Genomic DNA, 26,873 nt, shown 5'->3' on the forward strand with positions numbered 1-26,873 from the left:
GATTTTGATAAATAGTGTGCAGTTAAGTTTGTAAACCTGATATGTATTCCTTACATGTTTCTCAAATATACTATGTTTCCCAGATGTCCATCAGATATATTTGTTTTTAAATTCTACATTTGCTTCATTATAAAAATGAATCTGTGAATCAAGTGAGTTATGTAATAACTAATAAGATACTGTTTGCCAGAGACTGAGGAATGTGCGTTACATTGCCTACTGTGTTTTTACCTTTACAATGACAGATATAAAACTCCTTGAAATTACTTAAACTCTTATAAATGTAGATAATGATAGTAAATAATCAAATATATGTGACACCTGGATACACCTGGATACAGTTTGTTTACCTGCACCATGTTGACACTTGATAATCATGTATGATAAAGTCATTTCAAACATAGATACAAGTTATTGTTGGTTTTGTGGTCCAGTAAAATAGAAAGTTTGTCCAGTATGACATATAGAATTAAAGATTTTTCTATCAAGCTTATAAAGCTTGTGGTCAGCCAATGGCCATAATTAAAGAATCGGGCTAGCCTGTACCTCCATACAAGCTGATAAGGCGTTGTCATCGACTGCTTAATTTATTATATCTGATATTCATTTTCAATTGTCTAAACTAGTAATGGAAACAGTGTAACCTGTATAGAGCGGCCATTCCATGAGCAATTTAACTATATACAGTAACACGGGCAGTATCAATTCTTCCCACAGTAAGAATCCAAATAAATTTAACCTCCCTACAGCAGTACATTACCTCTAAACAACAAATTCTTTATCAAACAAAAGTTGTTCATTTGCAGAGGTTTTACTCAAAGTAAGTGAATTCCAGGTCTAAGGATTAAGTGTTTTAAGAAATAAATCCTAATATTATACCATGATGTTACTATATAAGGAATATTTCAGTACTTCCAAGCAGGCAAGACAGTAAAATTAATAGACAAAGATGAAAAGAAACAATTCAAGTTTTGGTTTAAGATAATGAGGTTAAATGACTTCTGTTATAATGTACTCGAAGTTTACAAAAGGTTTTAATGATTTATGAATTTGTATTTACATCAATTTACTTAATAAACATTATAATAAAGATTAATAGCACAGTCATGGGAATTTAATGATTGCTTGCAATTTTATCTTTTATCATCTCATTTTGTTGCCTTTACATGGCACATAAAAAGAGTTTTGTATCACTATGGTGTCAAGTTTTAAGGAGATGAAAAAAATGGACTTGGCAGGGTGTCGTAACTGTGTGGTTTGCTTGTAGTGTCAGGTTTTAAGTGACTTAATTAAAGTAGGTTGTTTTATTGATTTGATTGTGAGAATGTTAGTAGCAATTATTGTAACTTTGCCACTAGTTTTACAGCTAGATTCAATGTACATCTTTGCACTTTGAAGCTCAACTATATAAAGTTTTATGGAATGTTGACCTACCCACATACCCACACGTTTTGTGCAATGAAATATTTAACTGTATTCCTTTAATGATAATTCTTTACTAGGAATTTATTTCAAACTTAAAGTGCATGTTCCTTATTAATATCCTGTTTAAATGTAACAAGCTTCATAACTCCAGCTCCCATGTTTCTATGATTATCTCACCATAACCCTTTCACTGCCATTACTAAGAGACGGCATATGCCGTCCCTATTGTTTTCAGCGTATTTGCCATATGGACAGCTTTTGCCCTTTCTATAATAATAATGATAATTATAATAATAATAATTATAATAATAATAAATATATAGATAATTATACCATCAACAATAATTATTATATACATGTACTAGCAGATTTGGAAACATATATAATTATTATAATACTAATAACAAATTATGATAATTATATTAATTAATAATATAGTAATTTCTTAGAAAACCTTCTGGCAAATAGATGATCAATAAATAAATAACCCTCTGGCAACGAAATTGTTAAATATTATTATAACTACTTTATTTCTTGAGGAGTGAATATTTTCACTATAAGGGCTGTATAATTTGTAAGGGATACTAAGGTTCCTGTCATCACTCATGTCATAATTTATGATAAGATTCATAACTCTGGTGCCCATATTTTAAGAATTAACTCCCTTTTGAAATTGGCTTAATCTTTTTTTTTTACTATTACTTCTTTATTTGTACAAGAATTTACTAACTTCAAACATAATTTTCCACTTCAACACTCAATATCCTAAGTGGCAAGGTTCATAACTCTGGCATCTATATTTTGTTAGTAATCTAATCTTTGAACTCTTAAGTACAAATGTATTTGATATCCTTTAAAGCAGCATACATCCAGGTTCATGCTAATTTTCATGAAAATTTTGAAAAAGTATCAAAAAGTAAATATTGTCAAGTGAACAAGAAAGTAATTTACACAATTCAAACGGCACTTTCAGTTCAAGTAAATTACCATATAAAGGTCAAAATATGGAAAAAAACAGCCCTTGCTGCATAAGTCACTAAGTAGAAATGCAGTGATAAATTCTGTAAAATTAGTCATTTCTTGCATATAACATGTAAATCAGTACTTGATTTTTGAATATTTTTACTTTCCTTAAAATCTTTGTACATTTTTCTCAAAATTGATTTTTTTAAAATTATTTGGCTCATCTGGAGGTATGCAACTTTAAAGTAACAAGAGACTTTTCCAAATCATACGATTATTCAAGTTCAAAATGTTAAGGGTCAAAACCTGTCATTGCCTGAGGATCTGACACTTGAATGCTGTTTGCCAACCTTTAAGGCTTTCTTCCTTTCTTAATTGGCTCCCTACTTTACAAAATGGGCCTAGACTTCCTTTCTCAATAGGAAGACAGCACACTGATGAAGAAAGAGATCATTCTTCAGCGGAAATAAGATTGCACATTTCTTCTTAAAATTTTGATTGTACAGACATGAACAGGCTCAATCAAATTGTTTAACTTTGTCGTTTTGGGCATTCTTTAGGGATTCTGTTTTTCTCTTTTTTACTATAAATATATAGAATTGATAAGTATAGCAGTATTTAAAATTTATTTAACTAATCAATACAGTACATACATAATACGAAAACGAGAGTAAATTAATAAACAACATAATAAATGATCAGTAAATTAAACAACACAAGATCATTACCTTACGAGCTTTATTTAGGTAAAAATGTTTACTGGTTTTTTGTGGAGAAAGAAATTGATATTTTTTTTTTTATTTTAATGATTATTTTATTACATTAATAGCAGAAAAAATTGAAATATTTGGCAGACTTATAGCTTCAACAGTAGACTGTAACATACAATAGATACATTAGATAGTGATATAAAATAAATATAATAATGATATGAGCCGCGTCACGACAAAACCAACATAATGGGTTTGCGACCAGCATGGATACAGACCAGCCTGCGCATCCGCGCAGTTTGATCAGGATCCATGCTGTTCGCTAGCAGTTTCTTTACTTGTTATAGGGTCTGTAAGCAAACAGCATGGAAACTGATCAGACTGCGCGGATGCGCAGGCTGGTCTGGATACATGCTGGTCGCAAACCCAATATGTTGGTTTTGTCGTGACACAGCTCATATAATAATGATATATGTTACATGCTAATGAATATTACATATATGTAAAAATTCATCTTCACATTTACTGTAGTTAATTAATATCCATGTATATCAGAGTAGCTCATGTTTAGAGAAAGTGTTACTTTGAATTGTTTAAATGAAATCCAGCTCTTTGTAAAATATCAGGGATCAAAATGTCGCTATAGCACAATAAAGCAGAAGAATTTTGTTCTGATATTGCTCTCAGATAATAATATTCCTGTGATTTGATTTATTGAAAGTCATTTAAAGCTTTAAATCTCTGCAATTTTTCACCTTTATATATTTCTAAAATATATATATCCAAGCATTCATACTGTTTTTTCTCTCTCATTTTGCTTGTAATATCTCTTTTGTAACATTTCCACAAATGGCCATTTTTTAAAAATCCATGTGACTGAATTTGAGCTATTATAAACAACCTAATTGTATCTATCCACATAGTGGTTTCATTGCGATCATGTTTTCGGCACATGTCAGCGGAAGTTTGACAACGGAAAGCAAAGCCTCGCATGCTCCTTTTAGAGGCTCGATACACGCTGAGAATGGGAGCAGGAAAATGTACCACCATGCAACGAAGAACGCTATCCGTCCATTCCGAGATGATATTAGAATGTAACACCCATAAATCCCCACAGTAATTGCCGACAGCAGTCCCCTCCACTCCTTTACCCTCTGCCACTACCTTCAACTAAACATCACCCTTTCCCATAATGCAATTGTTTGCTAAATTTTAAAGTTCTTAATTGTTGTACAAGAATTCTGTCTCTTTCACACACTTCCTTTTTTGTCTTTACTTGATGTACTGTTTGTTGAATTGTATGCTTATTCACATCTGCTGTTTCTGAAAGATATTAAATTAAAAAATGCATTAAAGGTCTTAAACACTAGAGTATAAGCAAAGCTGAAATAGGATAAATATATTTTCTATGGCCAGGTTACGCCAATCATAATAATACAAGTTTGGTATTTTATTCAAAATAAATTTGCATCTTTTACAAAAACTAACACATACTTTCCATTATATTACAAGCAAGATTCAATAAGCAAGAAATGATGCTGTATTAAAAATATGTGAATTCTAAATTAAGAAAAACACTGATGAAAACTCTTTAAATAGTAAATGAATAAAATTCCAATTTTTAAAACTTTTTTTTTTGCTTAAACAAACTAGTTTCAAGTGTTATCCAATATAATATGATTTAATCTGGTTTACTTAAAATGGGTTGAAAACACAGTTTGCCGAATATAAACATATGAAACTAGGTGTAACTGTTTGATTTGCAACATTTATTGAAACTGTTCAAAGTGGCCGACTGGTCGTTATATTGACTTTACTAGGTCAGGTAATGTAAACTTTACTTTACTCTCCGAGGTAACTAATTAACATTTTCTATACATATATAGTATTTCATTATTGGTAACAAATGCAGGGTCATATCTGTGAATATAAAATAAATTAGATCTGAGATGATACTGTGAAATAGTATATTGCCTGTTAAAATGGTCTGCACTTAGTTTACTGTCTTTTAAATAATCCAACCAAATAAGCTCTTATATATATACATGTATATATAGTGTTTATTTTGTGTTTACAACGCCCTAAATGTACACATGATGAAAATGATAGCTGTAAAGTATTTGAATTTCATATTAAACTCATTCTATAAACCTAGTCTTAAAACATGTATTTTATTACCATACATTATGACAGTTATAAACATTATATTTTTCCTTATGACGAGAAGGATAGTTTTTGCATGGTGATATATTGCCTGCCTTCTCATGTTGTTTTCACTTGCATATGCTAGAGAATAACAATTTCCATACATTGAGGGAACAATATAATTCAATATCATTTAAGTAAATAAAACAAAAAGATTTTTTAAGTTTGCATTTTTGAAACTCCTTTTCTGGCCCAGTGACCTACTTATGCAACAGACCGGAACTATTTGAAGATCCCTTGGTTAGGAGGAGATGTTGTTTAAAGACTTTGTTGACGACGCACAGACACACAATGACGGTCGGTGGGGGATCACAATAGCTACTTACCAAAAGAATGTTTTGCTCTGGTGAGCCAAAACATAAAAATACTTCCAAAAATATGTGCAGTTCCTGGTATCTCTTTCTTTTGACATTATAATTATATAAATGCTAAAAAAGAAGGAAATCATTCTGTGTTTCATTTGTTATACTTTTGTATTTGTTAAAGTTGTTTCAAGTGTGTTCTGACAAATCTTTTGTCAAATGAGAATATTATTCAAACTACATTCTATAATGCTGTTGATTAGTATAGTAGCACAGTGTCACTAGCCTTGTCACTGTGAGGAATCTAAATTAAATGTAGAATTTAGAAAATCTTTGATGACTCCACTTGTACCTGAGTACTTTTTTTCTCTCACAATAAATGGTTCATTGGGTGAGAACTGCATGTAATATCAATAAACAATATTTCAAAATTCAAAAATCTCCTTGAAGCTTCAAGCAGTACTTAAAGTACTTTGATTCCAAAATACATGTTAAAATACTGCAGTTTTTGTTTGAGGGTGCTTGAAATCATTTCAGTTTATCAGCAATCTTGTAAACAAGTCCATTAGAAGCCACACTTAATATATCATATGTACAAATTACTTTTATATTATCATACATATGCCAATGACATTATATGTATTTTTTCTTGTCTCTAGAAATATGCTTTTGATGTTTTTGTTAAGTCATGCATTCCATTGCATAATGAGCAAATGATAATTATGCATATTTCTGCCTGCAATATCTAGTAGGCTGTGTGATAAATGTTGTTTTGTTAATTGCATTTATATATAATATAGTATGCAGTCCTAGAAATATGGTTTATTGCTGTACTTTTGTTAATGTTTTTTGCAGTTTTGCAGTAAATAATTGTTATGTACTGTTAGTTAGGTAAAAAAAAACAGCAACAAGTGAATTCAATTATATCTTAGAGTGTGTTTGAAACACATTGTAAGTTTGTCCTAACTCATATAACCAGCATATAAAAAGATTATTTTAATTTAAGTAATAATAAAATGTGTATCTATAAATTCAAATGTGCTGATAATGTAACAAGAATTGTCTGTAAAAATGCTGCTGCAGAAACATTTTATTGGTAGCTTACTTGCTTGTATGTGTGGTAACATATTGATTTGAAATTTGAACATTGATTTTACAGTGATTTCTCATTATTGAAGTATGCCTATAGCTATAAAATATTTGAATCATTTTCTAGCTATTGTCACTGCTTGCTTTCATTACTTCATGTGATCTTTATATAAAACAATCAAAGATGTTAAGATATAGAAAACTTACACCAGTCTTGTTCATATAAATGTTTAGAATTCATTCTTACATTGTTATTGAATGACTTTAAATGACTTGATGCTAGATTCAACAATAAATTGCCTTTATAAAAGCATTCCACTTTGACGGTGAACAAGTATTCCAAGTTGTAAAGCGAGTATCTTCAATAGTTTTTGAGAAATGTACCTTAAAATTAACCAAGAAATGCCAATTTGAGGGAGTCAATTGACAATAACTCAACTTCTTTTCTTTTAATATTGGAGCTAATAAATGACACAGCTTCTTTTAAGATATTAATGAAACCCCAGAATATAAATAAAGGCCAAGTTTCAATTCTGTAAAGTCTGAACAGGATATTTTGTGAATAAATACAGTTGGCTGCCAGATTGAAGGATATTGATACTGAACTCCCTGAAACTATTGTTGGACTGACCCAAATTCAAAGCAGGACACATCCATTATATCAAATTCAGGAGGGTAAGGTTTGGTTGCATATATTATAGCATATTTTAATGTACAGAAAGCTGATATTAATGTTGACTGTATGTATTAAAGTTTTGTCACATTAAGGTGCGCTATCTGTTACAGTCACTTAACTTTTAACATTACTTTAATTTATGACACAGCTGTTAAATAATGCAATTTCCAACATATTTTGTACTTGAAAACTGTATGTAAATTTACGAGTCAATGTCTCTAGCCAACAAAGCAAAATATTTGTTTAAAACAATCATAAATATTCTAAAATTACAAGTGAAATTTTTATTTCTGTTAGAACATGATGTTTTATAAAGTTAAAGGGTATAAAGCTATATCTTATGTTATATTTTTTATAAAATTTCCAACAGTTAAATTATATAAGTTTAATATTCTTATGGTTGATTCTCGAAAGAGTTGTAAAATGTAGAATGTCTCTTTTATTAAACACACATGAAAATTACACTTAAACAGAATAAAAATTTCTGAAACAAAATATTATTCTGCTGTTTTAGGTAGAATTTTATTTGTTTAGCAATGATTTAGTGCAGCCATTCACTTTTTAAGCAGTTTACCAACATATATTTATTTACAAGAACAAGCATTTTGAAAGTATTATTTTTAAAATTTAAACAACATTATTTTTTGCAGCAGACACATAGCTTTACACACCTTTATATTAAATACATATTGGATTGTTTGATGAAGTTTGAATATGTTATACTGTTAATTAAAAGAAAGTCCATAGTGTGGAAGAGGCAATGATTGTAAGAAATTACTTCAAATGTTAACAAAACAATTGTTAAAGCAGCAAGCCTCCAGTTTCATGTTAATTTTCATGAAAATTTTATATTTATGTATTAAAAAGTAAAATATTGTGATGTTAATGGAAAAAATAATCAAGACATTACAAATGGCACAAACAATGAGCAAATAAAGGTCAAAATATGCAAAACTAGCCCTTACTGTGTTAGTATTAATCTCACAATATTACAAGTATTAATCACACATCATGCAGCTTCATGAAACCAATTTGATTTATAACTTTTTAGAAATGTATAAGATGTTATAACAATCACAGTTTCAACTATTTAAGAATATCTTGAAATGGTATAATAAGTTTTAAATCTGGTAACTATTTTATATCAACAGTAACACGCCTAGCAACATAATTGATAAGGGTGTATTAAATAAAATTCACAAATTTTTCATCATAAAGTAAGTAATAGTAATGAATTATACATTTTATAACATACATTATTTACATAGATTAAACTTACATATATTTTAAAAGGTTTTATTTCCAAATATTAGTGTTACACTTATTCCAACATCACTTTATAAACTGGCTTATTAACTCCACATTTATGGCGTGGGTGAAATGTTGAATACCTCAAAATCATTCATAAACCTCTCTACTTTAGCTCAGGTAGAGAAATAAATCATACACATTTCACACTGTTAAACCTCTTTGTATGCTGAACTGACAAGAGGCCTTAGCCTGGCTACATCGCATTATTTGTTCAGTTTGACCAGACGCTGTTTGTATTAACATTCCTATCATATCACCTTATTTTATCAATGGACAGTTCCATATCTAGAGCAGGGTCAGTCCATTATATGAATTTAGTGGTATAAATATTCAATAATTTCACTATGGTATGGTAGATCAATATAGAACATCTGGTTACTCAGGATAAACAATGTTACAGATGTTAATTGTAAAGGGAGATAATAAATATAAAAGCAAGGTTTTTAATTTTATTTGCTTTGTGAGTGTTCAAATAGCCTCCTTTGCAAAGAAATGAAAATGAAAGATTTTATAATACTTCTTATAAGTCTGGATGCTGTACGGCATTTAAGAATGAAAATCTTATTTCAGAAAAAAAAGAAAGAAAATATATACATGTACGAAGATTATATAAATAAAAATAAGATCAATAAAAATTCCATCGTTTTGTTTTGTTTCATAATACTATTTTACTGTGTTTTGTTGACTGTACTAAAATATAGTTAAGTTTATTCTATAAAAAAATGTTTATACTTATTGTTAAAATAAAAATTATTATAGTTATTTGCTAATCTTTGTTTTTAATTAAAAGTAATTTTTAAAAAGTTTACTGGTAGGTAAAATAAAATGTTTGAAAAAAAGCCATTATATACCATTGGATGCATTATTTTTGCAAATAGTGATAAATTACCTTTCCCCAGACATTCCTTTTAATGTTAAATCCTTTTCTATAAATGTGAGAAGTGATCTGTAACTTCACAGTGTGAACACCTTTATATTGATTGAATGAAGAAACCTTGCTGGAGAAAGTGTTTATATTGTCACTATGGTAGTGTTGTCAGTAAAACACAACTTGTTTTAACTACTGCTAGATGATGTTTCTATAATTACTATTGCATGGTGGAGTTACTATTAAAGAATACAGTCTCATCAGATGAGGTGTTGTTGTAATTCTGGTGTTTTTAACTACATGTAATAAACAAATGGAAGCTGCAAATCTAGGACACCTTATATATTATCAAGGACACACCTTAGACAAGTGATTTATGTATTACTTCTATAATAATTTTTTTATTTGTATAAACTTGTGAACAATACACCCACAAAACAGATATCAACAATACGTTATATGATATGAGTTTCAATATTGCATGCACTTTACCGTTTGTCATATAATATAATTATTGTCAATACCTTTTGACATGGATAAAATGACAAACCATTTGACTCGACATGTCAATATTTGAATGTTGTCTATCTTTACATTTCATCACTTACATGACATGTGATTTGTACTTTAAAATAGTGAAAGTTTTTATGTACTAAGTAATTCGATCACTTAAATTGAGTGATTTATTACCTTACTGACCTAGTCAAAATAAAATCAGACCCTTAAGTGTGCTCTGCTTTCATTTCAAGTGTAGTTTATAAGTCTAAGACATTATTTTGGTTTGAGTTGTTATGGATTCACCTTGATTTATAAGATCGTTTCTTTTAAAAGTGTAGATGATATTTCCATTGCAATTTTAATAGCCAAAATAAATTTTTAATGTTTGATTTCATCCAGATGCTTTTACTAGAAATTTATATTTTAACACTACATTTATTAGGAAACTCAGAAGTGTAGAAATTTGTAAATTATGTAACACAACAGACTAGGGGCATCTGTGGCCGAGTGGTTAAGGTCGTTGACTTCAAACCACTTGCCCCTCACCGCTGTGGGTTCGAATCTCGACAGGTTCTTTGGATTCTTTCATGTGAGGAAGCTATCCAGCTAGCTTACGGAACGTCAGTAGTTCTACTCAGGTGCCCCTTCGTGCCTGAAACAATTCATGGAAGGGCACCTGAGGTATTCCTCCACCAGTAAAGCTGGAACGTCACCATATGACCTATAATGTGTTGTTGTAAACCCCAATTAAGCAAACAAATAACACAACAGCCTGGTACTCTCTAATTAGGAAATATAATTATAGATATCAGTTTTGTGTGCAGTACATGTAACCTGTTTACGCTTTGAGTTCAAAAGCTCTAGAATATAATCATGAAGGCCAATAATTACAAAGCATTTGAATGATAAACCTTGCCTTATTATACTAAAATGCAAGAAAAAATAATATCTATTTCCATTCTAACATGCGAGTAATAAAAAAGAGAATTGATAAGAATATGTTTAACTACATAATAATAAGTGTAGAAGTAATTTTCCTGACATCATTTGGTTTATTGATGTCATTTCTTATGTTATATGTCATGTAAGCATTTTGTTTTTTTATGCTATGCATATATCGAATAATAAATAAATGTTATATAAACATACATCATATTATACTTTATTGAACGGTGCTTGAGTCTGTTGGTTTACTAACTTAAAACTTCCTGGCAAGTTAAAAAAAAAAAACAACACTAAATCAAATTTTTGAAGTAGACCTCTAAATTAGTGGAGACAATTCTTGCTGCTGTAGTCCTAGAAAAGATATCTTCAATTCAAGAGATCTGAAATTTGTTTATAGTTCTTGGTAGTATAAAAGGCACATGATGCCTCAGAAATCCATATTTTGTAATTCTTTAGAATTTTCAAACATGTCTTTAATAATGGGATTAAAGCATGTTAGAAACAACTGAAAAAGTAGAGCTGAACAATAATTATGCAGTGATGTTCCAGAAAGGTATCAAAATGAAAATTAAAGTTGTTTTTTGACTTTCATGTCACTAAATATACCATTTGCAAACATAGCAAAATAAACAGAAGATTTAAGTCTATGTATATGGCAAAGTATTATTTTGAACATCAAAAATTAAAAAAATAATAGAAATAAAAATATAGCATTTCTAAGGCATAATGGGCCTTTAAGCAAGGTTTTGTAATACTTGGCACTTTAAAACCTATTTTTGAATGAAGAACACTTGTTAACTAAGTGTACTTAGCAGTGTTTGAAGAACAAAGAGTGTATGGATACGAGAACTTGTGAAGTATTTTTTTGTCCTCTGGTTGCCACAAACAATTGTATGACGTCAGTGAAATTGTATAATTGAATTGATTGAAATCATACTGTATTGAGTAGTTGACAGTTGATATTTGTATGTGAAATAGTTTCTATTATGCAGCTTGTAAAATGTAATACAATTGGTAAAGGCATTGCTAAAAAAATTTTTTTTTTAGTTCCTAATTTTAGAAATAGTTCAATATTGTGACCTAGATAATTTAAAGTGCACTATCATGCCATAATGCATACCTGCATGAACATTAAATGATAGGATCATGATATTGCACAGTTGTTTAAGTTAATATATAATATGTAGGTGATTTTGTAACCCAGGTGCTTCATTTTTGCATGTGGAACAAAAGCAAAAATGCCCTGAGGTCTCCCTTCATTAAAAACTAGAAAAACACCAGTGTTTGTATGAATTAAAAACATAACAAAATAAATAAATCAAAGCACAGAAGGCGCTGAATTTGTTTGGGTCTCAGAATGTCAGAAAGGTGAAGGTTGTGAGATTATAAACCAATTTGATTTTGTATAGTGCCACCAATGCTTTCCAGTGTTTTAACTGTAGTAAATTGGCTATAAGACTAATTGCAACACTGATATTCAATTCAATGTTTATTTGACTCAAAAATGTAAAAAAAAGAAAGTTGCCACAACTGGGATTTGAACTCCAGACCTCTCGATTCCTAAGCGAGCATGCAAACCCCTCGGCCACGGTGAAGTTATATGAGAACGGCCTGAAGAAAACCATATTATTCTAAATTAGGGTTTGTTACTCTTATTATTTCGACGCTAAACCTGTTGTTTAACACAGATGTAAATAATCATGGAGCTCACTATAAGCATGTATATCTATAAAGAATAAAACAATATTAGAAATCTTCGACCATTCAGGAACTATTTTGCTTGAAAATTAATGCGCTTGTCATTTGACAATCTTTACACAGAGATCTCCCCTGAATTTTCCGGCGTTAGTGTACATATAAAGGGAAGTAACCGCTTCAAAGAAGCGGACTACTTTCGGCATTTGCAATTAACAGCATCAGGGTCTGAAATTTCGCTACCATTATTTGTTTGGTCTGACGACCCAAACAAATAAAAATGACAATTTTGTTTTCTTATTTAGTAATTGTTTATAAAGTATAAAGTTATTGTACTCTCTGAACTTGTGTATCAGTGACTGTATTCAGTTTGTTTGTTTGTTTCATTTTACGCCTTTTCCCAACAGTATTTCAGTCATATAGGCGGGTAGTTTCCTAACCATCGTTCCTGGAGAGTTACACCAGTACTAGACTACCTTCCTCCGCGCTAAACTACCAAAGCATCTCTCGGGAATCGAACCCACGTCAGAGAGGTAACTGGATTAGAAGTCATCGACTCTAACCCCTCGACCACGGAGGCGGTTAGACTGTATTCAGAGCACATCAGAACTGTTAATTGTATTATGAAATACAGGTATTTTTGGGCACTTTTTTGTTAGGTCTTATTAAGTCATACTGTGACTGTCAGTGTTAGAAAGACTTAGGGCAAAGCAGGCACTAAAACAACCAACATTCTATAAACTACCTTTAAATACCTTCCTCGCATCTTTAAGGTCTTGGCAAGTTTTGCACCCACAGAGCAAATGAGCAAGTGAATAGAAAAGGCAGTGTCATAAGTACTAGGATAAAAGCAACAGAAAACACATTCACATAAATCTCTTCAATTTCCAAAGATGGGAAAAAATGTGTGTGTTTTTATGGCTTGCCGAATTACATTATATAATAATTACTTTTACATTCAGAAATAGTAGATATTGACAATTGGATGATTAAAACAACAGGGCATTTTAAAACAATTGGTAAATGTAATAAATGTGCAAAGAAAGTAAAAGGAGAGGAGCTCAGAATGTTTTACCTATGTACATGACATCATAAGGACTAAATTTATAATGCCCCTTTTACTTACCTACATTTACATGTATATCTAAATATGAAATCCTGCTGTTAGAAAACACATACATCCAGTATTATACATGTAGTATATATTTCACTGTAAGCACAATTACAACAGTGAGAGATTTATCATAAGAGATTATGATGTTGAAATAAAGGCTGTTCTAGTAAATGTCCGTATTGTTCTCAGGTAACACATGTTGTAATTACTCAGTATCAGAAGTATTTATCATTCTCTTACTAGAATATTTTATTAAGTTGTCTATCTTTGATGTTTATCTAAAGTAAGACAGGCTCAAAAGGCTTCTAAATCTTTATTATTCATTTGTCAGGTTTCCTTTCATTTTCTCTTCTAATTACTTTCTCTTTTTATTCTTTCATTGTTGAAGTTATTCTTTCTTTTTCTTATTCTTCACTCCTTTAAGTATTTTATCATCCATTCTTCTGTTGTCCATCCTTTGTTATTTTATCCTTTTATATTTCATTCTTTTATCTTCCACTTTTTTCTTCCATTCTTTAAATATGTCCATCATCTATCTTTCATTCTTTTTCTTCCATTAATAAATATTTCCTTCAACATTATCTTCCATTCTTTTATCTTCCATTCTTTAATATTTTCCTCATCAATATTCAATTCTTTTATCTTTCATTCTTTAATATTTTCTTCATCAATATATCGTTCTTTTATCTTTCATTCTTCACTATTTCCTTCTTCAATATTCCATTTTTTAGCTCGACTATTCGAAGAATATGAGAGCTATTGTAGTCGCCCCGGCGTCCGCGTCTGCGTTGGTTAAAGTTTTTTGTAAAGTCAAATATCTCAATTATTACTTGAGATATTCAATTGAAACTTACAATACTTATTTATAGTAACAAGGTACATCAGATTGACAAGTTGGATAACTCTGCCTACAATATTGACAGAATTATGCCCCTTTTTAACTTAGAAATTTTGGTTAAAGTTTTTTGTAAAGTCAAATATCTCAATTATTACTTGAGATATTCAATTGAAACTTACAATACTTATTTATAGTAACAAGGTACATCAGATTGACAAGTTGGATAACTCTGCCTACAATATTGACAGAATTATGCCCCTTTTTAACTTAGAAATTTTGGTTAAAGTTTTTTGTAAAGTCAAATATCTCAATTATTGCTTGAGATATTCAATTGAAACTTACAATACTTATTTATAGTAACAAGGTACATCAGATTGAGAAGTTGGATAACTCTGCCTACAATTTTGACAGAATTATGCCCCTTTGGAACTTAGAAATTTTGGTTAAAGTTTTTTGTAAAGTCAAATATCTCAATTATTGCTTGAGATATTCAATTGAAATTTTAAATACTTTTTTATAGTAACAATGTACATCAGTTTGCAAAATTGCATGACTCTGCCTGCAATATTTGCAGAATTATTTGCCTCTTTGAAACTTAGAAATTTTGGTTAAAGGTCTTCAAAGATATTTACTTGAAACTTTACACATGCACTTAGGGTCATAATTGGAGGGTCATAATTGTATTAGCCCTTTTGTGAACTTAAAAATTTAACATTATCAAGGCTCTTTTACTATCAAGCATTTAGAATAGTCGAGCGTGCTGTCCTACAGACAGCTCTTGTTATCTTACATTCTTTAATATTGTAATCCTTCATCAATATTTCATTCTTTTATCTTCCATTCTTAAATAACTTTTTCATCTTATCCTCTCAGTATTTTATCTTCCACTCTTCAATATTTACTTCATCACTCTTCAATATTTACTTCATCATCGCTCTTCAATATTTACTTCATCTGAATCTTTCATTCCTTTGTTTTTGATATTTCTTTTTTTTTATTTATATTGTACATAAATTTTTGGTCATTTTTTAAAAGTCCTAAGATTTATGTAACAAAGCGAAATTTGGTGCTTTTCATGAGAGATGAATTTTGAAGCTTTATTACTGGTAATACAAAATAGTTGAAAAAAATGATAAATTTTGACGTTAATTGACAGGTACATGTACGAACCTTTCCTTGCTGTCAATTAAGTAATAGAAGACTATTAAATTGTACTATTTTTTTCAACTTTATAATAATTATATACATTGGAGTTAATTTGTTAGTTTGTGTTTTGTTTATTTGACACCTAAAATTAAATGGTAAATTAATCTTTCTGGTAAAGAAAACTGAATAAATGATAAATTTTACAGCGGACTCCTAAATTGTAGTGAAACAGTTTTGTTCTTTAGTAATCCTTAAGTCATTTAGTAATGTTAGTTGTACTTTAACATAAAAATTAAAGGTAAATAAGTTAGAGTTAAATTATATTTAATTTCAAAATTGATCTGAATAATGTCAAACCATCTGATCAAAATTACACATGATCATTATATCAAACAGCTAGAGGTGAATTTGCCAATCATATGACACTGTTTGACTTTATTTGACATACTAAATGGCTTTGACGTATCTTTACACATAATAATTTTCCATGTTAAATGAAGCTTAATGGTTGTGAATGGTTTCGGGTTGAATTATTTGAATTTGCGTTTCATTTATAAATACCTGTGGTAAAATCAGTTACATGTTAAATAAACTAGGTCAACAAGAAAATATGAGCTAAAAAAGGTGAAAAAGAACCTCCTCATTTTAAATTTATCAGGTATTATTTACTTTTAAACGAATCTTTTAATCATTTCTTAACCAGCATCTAGGGTATAGTATTGTACTAAATATGCATATTATTGTTATATACACTTCAGCCTCATTAAAACGCTCATTTTGGGGTCCAATGTCTCATCACCGCGTTCTAACTAGGCTCTCATTAGAACGCTCATTGCCGCATTACCCAACCCACCACATATATATATATATATAACGCTGATTTTTTTTACTTAAATTAAACTGTTCAATGAATATCAACATTATCTTTTTCTAAAACCATTCAATGATGTAAACATATATTTTAATTTAATATATGTGAGATGCTCTATTGTCATTTGGCCTGCTTCAGTGTATACTGGCTTCCTCTTGATTAGAATTACTTGAGTGTAGGACAAAAGCCCTCCCATCCAAAAAATGACAAGGTGAACAAAAGCCCATCTTTGAAAATGACGGGGCGGTCTAAAGCCCTCCCATGAAATTAACTAGGTGGACAAAAGCCCTGTTTTTTTTTGTCCACCCTGTCATTTTCACGGAAGGGCTTTTGTCCGCCTTGTCATTTTTGGATGGGAGGGCTTTTGTCCATTTCCCGAATAATCAGAATTACTTTAAAGTTTTAGTGAAACATTTTTGTATGCTGTCATGGGGTTTCCCTGTAACCATGTACATACATTTAGTAAAAATTTTAAAACCATAACAATCCTAATACTTAGAAGTCAAAAGTCAATATCACATTGGCCTTTACCTATAAAATAATTTGTCAAACTTTAGACAATGTTCTACCGTTCTGTCTTCAGGTGAGCACTTTGGGTCATGATGGCCCCCCTGTAAACTGGCTACTGTAGTATCTAACAGTAAGCCTTTTCATGACTTCTTTTCATGAGATGTAAGCTACCTTATTAATGTAAAAAAATATTCTCTGTTATAGTGATAAGATGTATGTCTATTGTAATAAATATGAACCCCATTTCTGTCTACTTTCAGTTTCCATGCATAAATGAAAAGAAAAAAGCTAAAAAGAAGAAGTATGATAACTCTGGATTCGTAGTTGTTGATTCATTCAAGGTGAGGCACCTGTTACTTCTTAACCCTTTACCTCATATATACGCGAAACAATGCAATTTCGACCCCCCCCCCCTTTTTTAGGCCTGAAATAGTGAAAAAATGTCCTATTTGGGCCCCAAATGCATGCTTTCGTTTGAGAAAATGTTGCTAAAAAAAGTGAGCACTTTTTCGGCGCCGCCCCCCATCCAAAAGATACATCAGGAAGTTGCCAGAAGGGGGATGTGCCCCCTTCTATTTGGGGGTTTGAAGGGGGGCGCAGTCCCCCTCATCGCCAAGAAAATTTTGGACTTGTGAGAGGCTTAAAATGACCCCAGGTCTATCATAAGGTAACGTGTAACCAACGCTGAAAACCCTTTGACTCTATCTCAATCCCTTGAGAATTTGCAGCACTTTGAAATAAATTTTGATGGAAAAAATGGAGACAAAATAGTGATTTTTGGCAATTTTGAGATGTCCCCTCGTTGCAATGGTAACAGGAAATTTAAGACTGAGCATGTCGTTACAAAGGCAATGGTCCAGTCAACATTTGTGCCAAGTTTGATTAGTATTGAAGCATTTTTCATAGTTTCATAGCAGTTTGAACTTGTAAGAGGAGGCTTTTCAGTGAAAATGGCCATTTTTCACAATATGCTGATGGGGGAAAGGGTTAACTAAAAAAAATTATAAATGTTACAAAACAACAATTTTTCACCAAAATTAGGTAAAAGGCCACATGTTAACATGAAAAAACTGGATTTGGGTGATTCCAAAGTTTTTCATCATTTTTTGTTAACTCGTTACCTCATATATACGCGAAACAACGCAATTTCGACCCACCCCCCCCTTTTTTAGGCCTGAAATAGTGAAAAAATGTCCTATTTGGGCCCCAAACACATGCTTTCGTTTGAGAAAATGTTGCTAAAAAAAGTGAGCACTTTTTCGGCGCCGCCCCCCCCCCCCCCCCCATCCAAAAGAGACATCAAGGGGTTGCCAGAAGGGGGATGTGCCCCTTTCTGTTTGGGGGGTTTGAAGGGGGGCGGAGTTCCCCTTCATCGCCAAGAAAATTTTGGACTTGTGAGAGGCTTAAAATGACCCCAGGTCTATCATAAGGTAACGTGTAACCAACGCTGAAAACCCTTTGACTCTATCTCAATCCCTTGAGAATTTGCAGCACTTTGAAATAAATTTTGATGGAAAAAATCGAGACAAAATAGTGATTTTTGGCAATTTTGAGATGTCCCCTCGTTGCCATGGTAACAGGAAATTTAAGACTGAGCATGTCGTTACAAAGGCAATGGTCCAGTCAACATTTGTGCCAAGTTTGATTAGTATTGAAGCATTTTTCATAGTTTCATAGCAGTTTGAACTTGTAAGAGGAGGCTTTTCAGTGAAAATGGCCATTTTTAGCTCGACTATTCGATAAGAATAAGTAGAGCTATTGCAGTCACCCGAGCGTCGGCGTCGACGTCGGCGTAACCACTTATGTTAAAGTTTTTGTAATAGTTCAAATATTTTCAAAGTCCATACACATATGGCTTTGAAACTTTGCACACTTGTTTACCATCATGACCCCAACCTGTAGACAGGAGGAGGTAACTCTATCAAGCATTTTGACAGAATTATGCCCCTTTTTCGACTTAGAATTTACGTTAAAGTTTTTGTAATAGTTCAAATATTTTCGAAGTCCATTGACATATGGCTTTGAAACTTTGCACACTTGTTCACCATCATGACCCCAACCTGTAGACAAGAGGAGGTAACTCTATCAAGCATTTTGACAGAATTATGCCCCTTTTTCGACTTAGAATTTACGTTAAAGTTTTTGTAATAGTTCAAATATTTTCATAGTCCATAGACATATGGCTTTTGAAACTTTGCACACTTGTTCACCATCATGACCCCCAACCTGTAGACAAGAGGAGGTAACTCTATCAAGCATTTTTGACAGAATTATGCCCTTTTTCGACTTAGAATTTACGTTAAAGTTTTTGTAATAGTTCAAATATTTTCAAAGTCCATTGACATATGCCTTTTAATCTTTGCATAATTGTTCAACATCATGCCTACCTGTAGACAAAAGAAGGTACCTCTATCAAACATTTTAACTGAAATATGCCCCTTTTCGACTTAGAATTTATGTTAAAGTTTGGGTACCACCTAAAATATTTTCCAAGTCCATTGACATATGGCTTTGAAACTTTGCACACTTCTTTCCCATCATGCCCCCAACCTGTAGACAGGGGGTAACTCCTCTATCAAGCATTTTGACAGAATTATGCCCCCTTTTCGACTTAGAATTTACGTTAAAGTTTTTGTAATAGTTCAAATATTTTCAAAGTCCATTGACATATGGCTTTGAAACTTTGCACACTTGTTCACCATCATGACCCCAACCTGTAGACAAGAGGTGGTAACTGTATCAAGCATTTTTTTTACTATCAAGCACTAAGAATAGTCGAGCGTTGCTGTCCTACCGACAGCTCTTGTTCACAATATGCTCATGGGGGAATTTAAGGGTTAAGATTAATACTAGCAATTTAATTTCAATAATTTATCTCTATAGCATTTTCTTTGTCAACATATACCTTGAAAACAGTTAGACAATCTTGTACATTATAAATTAAAATTATGGGGGGTTAATGGTGACACCAAGCAGAGATTTTGTTACTTACATTTACTTTCTAAGAAATTCATTAAAGTGATGAAAAGATAGTAAACAGTTATTGTATTTGTTTGTTTTAAAGATGATAGAGTAAGGGAACCTGGAGAAGAATGGCAGCCTAGTGGTTAAGGTATCTGCCTTTCAATCCAAGAATTGTTGGTTTGAGCCCTACTCTGGGTCACAACCATGTTTCTTAATATATTATCAGTACTGGTTAGTTCCAGGAAGCGTACTCCAAAGTGAATAATACAAGTTGCAAGAGCATGTTTCTCAATGGAACTTTAATAAATATATTAAAACTTAAGGGAACTTGTTGTTATATTTCAGTTGAAGAAAGTTGCATCATTTTTGGAGTTCATTTATGGAGGGATGCAGATTAACTTTACAGTATGTATTCTTCATGATTTCCAGCTTTAAATGTTTCATAATTATAATTAGTATTGAATACATGAGGAATGTACTTGACTTTTTAATTCATTGTTAACTGAAATTATATTTGTTTTCGTAAGTTTTGAATGAAATCCAATTTTTATGTACTGATACAATGTTTTAAAATTCATCAAATACTTGATGAAATATAGCACTTTATTACTTACCCATGCTACGTTGGTGACTCCATAAAATTGGTATCATATGACCATGCATATATTTTGATGTGACATCATTTGTGTTAGACAAACATAACGTAATGACACACTATAAATAATAATTGTTTCAATGAAAAAGTAAAAAGTGATTCTTTTTACTGTTAACAGTACTTATTTTGGGTATGTGATAAAAAGAATATTATACATGTATTAGTGTAAATTCAATACTTAATTTATTCAACTTGTTTAATAATACAATATACTTGCCAGAGGCTGGCATAATAGGATTTTTTTCAACTTGTTTAGTCAAATTCAGTATCAAATTTATGCTTATTCAATATCCTCTATTTATGCTTTTCTCATTTGTATATTAGGTTATTTGTAACATATCAAATAAAACAAGGATGGTGTTAACGTCAACAAATAACTTTCTGTTCTGTTATGAATCAAAAATGCCGCATTCATACAAAATTATTCTTTATGATAAACATACATGTAATATCTCCCTATTTAAGAGGGAGACTCCCTATTTTGACTGTCAAATTTTCAGATAATTTTTCTAAAATAAGGGGTGTTTTCACAAAATTATAAATCTCCCTCTTTTTCATTTCAAAATTTCATTTTATATCTATTGTATATTCTAAAATCTCCCTCATTTTGAAGTAAATTCTCCCCTTTGAACATTGAAAAATATCACATGTATGGATAAACATTATAAATTATGATGTAACTATTGTCTTATATTGTAGGTGGGTGTAGATTTTACAGGATCTAATGGAGACCCAACACATCCAAGATCATTACATTACATCAATCCATACCAACCTAATGAATATATGCAGGCAATACAGGCAGTGGGGATGGTATGCCAGGACTATGATACGTATGTAATAATAAATTTAAATAAGTATCTTGTAACACTTTGCCTGCTAGCAGTATCTGATTTTTACCCAAGCCACATGCGCAGACCAAGATCAGCCTATCCGTGCCATCTGATCATGGGCTGTTCTGCGGGATATTCAGTCTGTATATATTTTCAAAATTTTCATAAAAATTACAAATTGTTTTGGCAAGATTGACAGGTTGACAAGTCTTTGATATAGATACTAGCAATTTACACTATAACCATAGAAATTTTGGAAGACCCTGCTATAACATAGATACTTTTTTAATTGAATCCTATGAGAAAACCAGTTGTCTCTTTTTTTGTTACTTGTGTTATATATGGCACAAAAATTAAACTTGCTCCTGACTAAAGAGAGATAGACAAAGCATCAATAAGGAATGTCTCATATCAAGAAAAGTTTGTACATTTATGTGTTAGGAAATGATGATACAATATCAACTTTTCAATTTTAGAGATAAGATGTTCCCAGCTCTAGGATTTGGAGCTAAGATTCCACCAGACAATAAAGTTTCACATGAGTTTGCTATGAACTTTAACCCCCAGAATCCATTCTGTGCAGGTAGGTGTAATATGGTTGTAATAGAATATCATATGAAGAAGTACACTGGTTTGTGAAAAAAATCACCTTTTTCTTCAAATGCATGTTCGTTAGTGAAAAACTATAAAGTTCTTAAACAAGTCATAGGTATACAGGTACAGACCAAAATAGCTTGAGGGTAACTGTTTACAGCGGCAAGTTTTCACTCAACAGTTACCTAAGAGCTAGATATTCATGTCTATGACAACAGCCAGTGTTTGATGTTTATAATTTTTCGGAAAGAATTTTTTTTGTTTACACTTTTTTCTTATAGTAGAGTATGAATTTACAATATTCATAATGGCAAAATTACATCATTCTAAGAAAGCAATTCTTACATAAAAGGTACCCAGGAATAATCTCATTTAAAGCACGCAATTTGTCTTGCAGAGGGGATGTAAGGTAGGGTTTTCTAGCACCAGTGTGAACTGAAGATAATCTTGTCCGATGTTGCAAGAAGATATTAAGTTTTTAAGGGGCCATTCATAAATTTTGACCTAAACTTTATTATTAGGCTAATGTATGTCACTGACCATAAGTAAGTTTGAATATAGAAATCAACTCTAGTTTGAATTTAAAATCGTATTGTTTTATTAAAAATTGTTATTAAGATAATTTTGACTGATATGTAAAAATGAATTAAAATCTAATACTTCAAAAGCTTGTATGATTTATGTGTTGTTAAGGATGTTTTAATTTTGTGATTCAACAATCTGTTGCTAAATCTATAAAAGTTGTTATGTTTAAATACATGTTATAATGCCTCAACACATGCTGTATATACATGAATGATGCAAGCTGGAAATATACACAATAATCATCATTAAAGTGACATTATGATCATTTATTCATTGTCAAGTTGAGCTGAATTGACCATATATATATTTCAAAAGATTAATTGTTATAATGGTGGTTGACGAACAGTTGATAGTGGAAAATGTTAAGGATATAATATAAATCTTCCTAAAGTATAAAAAGACTGTCCCATGCTTTTTATAAACTAAACGTTACATGTAAATTCTGATGGGTATTTATAGAAGTTTCCTTGGGCCATTTGAGTTATTTATTGTTCATACAAAGTAAATTATGAAATTGAAAGGAATTATGGCAAAATCATGAAAATGTAAACTGATTTTGACCCACTATAACCCTTAGATTGGCATACTGTCACTATAAAGTTGAATGAGCTTCATGCACAAAATCTTTATGTATTGTGTAGTTTTATATTGAATAGAAACTTTTCCAAAAAAGTTATGGTTAGCGTTTTTAATTGTTGATTTATGACATTCACCCTATATGAGCAACTTTTCACAATACATGTAAATATGTAGAGTTTATATTGTAGGTATACAGGGTATTGTTCAAGCATATCAGAACTGTATACCTCAGATACAGTTATGGGGACCAACCAATGTAGCACCAATAATTCACCATGTAGCCAAGTTTGCTGCTGCAGCTCAAACTGAAGAGGCCACCAAGGGTGCTCATGTAAGATTTACTTCTGATGTTTGTGACTATATATTATCATTGAAAGAAGATTTTATAAAAAAAGTGTAAATTTGGAAAAAGACACATTGGAAATCTTTTTGTTTTGCATTCTTAAATGTAACACCGTTTCAAGATGCTTAACATGCTGAATTTATGTAATGGATTTGGCGTACTCTAAATTTTTTGGAAAAGTCCATATAAAGTTTCAGGGAATAGACATAAGAACCAGTAAAGAGCTAGGTCAGTATGCACATCCCTGCCACCTGACCAGACACTGTACTACTTATTAAATGACTGTAAATTTTCACCTAAATTTTCCAACAATTGATAGTGGACAGGTCCAAAAATGGAAACCGGACTAGTCCATTCAAAATATCCATTCAGCTTAAGGGTGAAAACTGTACAAACATTTTTCTGTATTACTATATTTTTGTGTGTTTTATCTTGTTACAGGCCTATTTTGTCCTGTTACTTCTGACAGATGGTGTTATAACAGATATGGATGATACAAGAAGTGCAATAGTTCAAGCCTCAGCTCTGCCAATGTCTCTTATTATAGTTGGTGTAGGTGAAGCTGATTTTACTGACATGCAGATGTTAGACGGGGATGATGGTGTTCTGAAGGCCCCTAACGGACAGCCTGTTTACAGAGATATTGTTCAATTTGTACCCTTCAGAGATTTCAAGACTGTAAGTGATGCAGTAATTTTGTGCATGCTTTTCTCTCTCTGTCTTATTTCATTTGAAGTTTGACTTCTTTGTTTACTCATCCTTTATGTCCTTAGTTAACAGTCACCCGAGAAAGCCTTAGAGCACTTGTTCCGTAATTGGGTTTGAAAGTGAATTGCAGGCAAGTAATATATTGATATATCACTGGTATCTATATATCTAGTCGTCAATATGATACGAGTTTTTTGCACTGAATCAATGACAGCTCTAATTTTATGGCTTTGTTCACAATATAACACTCACCTAATGGCTCAGGTCATCTTTTCTTACAGCTGTTTATACTTGACCATATAACCTGTCAAAAATCTTATAACTAACACAATAAAATCCATCTCTAATGCCTTTTTACTTCCTCAGTGCTTCTTTCTGATTATTTTAACATGATTATTTTATGATGAAATGCTTGATACTTGATAATATCTTGGGTGTCCTCATGTGATCTTCCTCTGTTCTTTATATTGTAAAAAATGTTATAACTGTAACATGTAGTATATATTAGTTTCTGTTGATTTTCTGCCAGTATTTTAATGTTGTCTTAAAATTGTTTTACTCTGTATCATTTTGAACTGTTTTACTTTTGTTATGTACAATGTATAATTTTTTGCTGAAGGAAATATTACAAGAAAATTACTAAGATACAATTCTAATCTTGACAACAGTATTTCTTACCTATTTCAAAATCTAGATATAAACAATTTATAGTATGATAATGCATGGTTTATTGTTCAAATGCTTTGTAATTTATCACTCAGGCATATCAGCCTGTTTAATTATATTCCTACACATTTGAACTTTAACAATACATTATCCTACAACAATGCACTCAAAATTGATATCTGTTTCCTAAAATCTTAAACTTGAATGCAGAAAAAAATATTTCTTTAAGAATAAAATAATAGTCTCATTTTAGATAGCTTCTATTTGAATTATATGATAAAAGTGTTTTCTAAATTTGTTATTTCAGTCGTCAGCAGCCGAGCTAGCCAAGCACGTACTAGCGGAGGTTCCACAGCAAGTTACGCAATACTATGAATGGAGAAAAATCCAGCCCAATCAACCACGCCCACAAAATACTTAACTTGTATACGCAATAGATCGTCAACTCAAGAGAATTGATCATACAGATATGGTAGAGAGCTGATATTAGTTGATATACTAGAACAAAACTCATTCAGGATAAAGCTACATTTATTATTTATGTTCCCCATGTAAATGCCCTCTCAATACATACCTTTCCTTACATACCAAATAAACATCTAAATTATGCAAACATTCTGTCATCCGTCCAGACATAATTTTACTCTTTTAGCCTAGCTGTACAAGAATTCTTGTATTTAAGTCTTATTTCTAAAATGTGAATTTTTATTAAAAGTACTTCCATACATAATTATCGCAAAATAGTTGGATGTTTTATTTTTCCCATACTCCTTGAAGTACATAATTTGTCACCTTAGTGTAGTAATGGGGTAAACTCCTATTAGAAACAAGAAGAGTTAACATGTTATGGCACTTAGGTGATGATATGTATATTATTACATAGGTCATAATGGGACCAATATTTTGAATATTGTTAAGTTTTTGTTGGCTACTAAATATAAGAATCATGTTGAACAAGTTATTGACATGTTTGAATCCATAATTTTTTTCTTCATTTAGATATTTTGTATTGTTTTACTGTTGTATATTCAGAATATAAGATATAAAGTTGTATACAGGATTCTTTCTTGCTGGCTTCTTAGAGTTTTGGCTTCTTAAAGTTTCAGATAAAATCTCTTCTGTATTTTATGATTATTTGATTGAAAAAAAAAAGATTATTTTTTCAAATCTTCAAGCTAGATTGGATGATGTTGTTGAGACTGTTTACTTTTTATGTTGTTTCTTTATTTACATTTTTTTGCAAAAAAAGTCATATTCAAAACCTTACTGTTTGCAATATTTTATTTTAATTTTCATGATATATACATGTACAGTGATATTTGTAGTGTTAGAGTACTTTGTATTGAATATTAAATGCCTTTATTATCAAAAATAACTAATTTAAATGAAATTAAAAAAAATTGGTAAGTTTAAACTTTTAAAAATACCAAAATCCATGGCCTGTTAAAAAATAAAAAAAGGTTTTATTATTAATAACTTATTCAAATGAAATAATGTTTTGGAAAACTTAAAAAAAAACAACACCAAAATCCATGACCTGTTCTTTCATTTAGGTTTATCTAGGATAATGTTATATGAATATCACCTAGGAGTTTACCTAATTCATACTAGAATTAAATAATCTTTATTGAAGGAATATGTACATTGATAACAAAAACATTGGAGATATTTTCTCTTATATAGTGACAGCACATGTATTTTATATATGTATTCATTGATTACGAATTATACATTAATATATTTGAATAATGTATTTTCAAATTAAAACACATGGACAGAT

General features: G+C 30.9%; 1 protein-coding gene across 1 annotated transcript in view; it reads left to right on the forward strand.

Annotated features, from left to right (window-relative positions):
• Positions 1-26,622, forward strand: part of LOC132725999 (copine-3-like) — a 35,376-nt gene extending 8,754 nt beyond the window's left edge. Inside the window, exons 9-15 of the mRNA XM_060711229.1 lie at positions 17,427-17,507; positions 20,476-20,535; positions 21,485-21,618; positions 22,095-22,201; positions 23,565-23,707; positions 24,161-24,397; positions 25,401-26,622. Of these exons, the coding sequence (XP_060567212.1) occupies positions 17,427-17,507; positions 20,476-20,535; positions 21,485-21,618; positions 22,095-22,201; positions 23,565-23,707; positions 24,161-24,397; positions 25,401-25,514 (876 nt within the window). The 3' untranslated portion in view covers positions 25,515-26,622. The remainder of the gene's footprint in view (positions 1-17,426; positions 17,508-20,475; positions 20,536-21,484; positions 21,619-22,094; positions 22,202-23,564; positions 23,708-24,160; positions 24,398-25,400) is intronic.
• The last annotated feature ends 251 nt before the right edge of the window (positions 26,623-26,873 follow it).

The sequence above is a fragment of the Ruditapes philippinarum genome, unplaced genomic scaffold, assembly GCF_026571515.1.
Source record: "Ruditapes philippinarum isolate M1 unplaced genomic scaffold, ASM2657151v2 ctg79_1_1_1_1, whole genome shotgun sequence".
In the NCBI taxonomy this organism is placed as follows: Eukaryota; Metazoa; Mollusca; class Bivalvia; order Venerida; family Veneridae; genus Ruditapes; species Ruditapes philippinarum.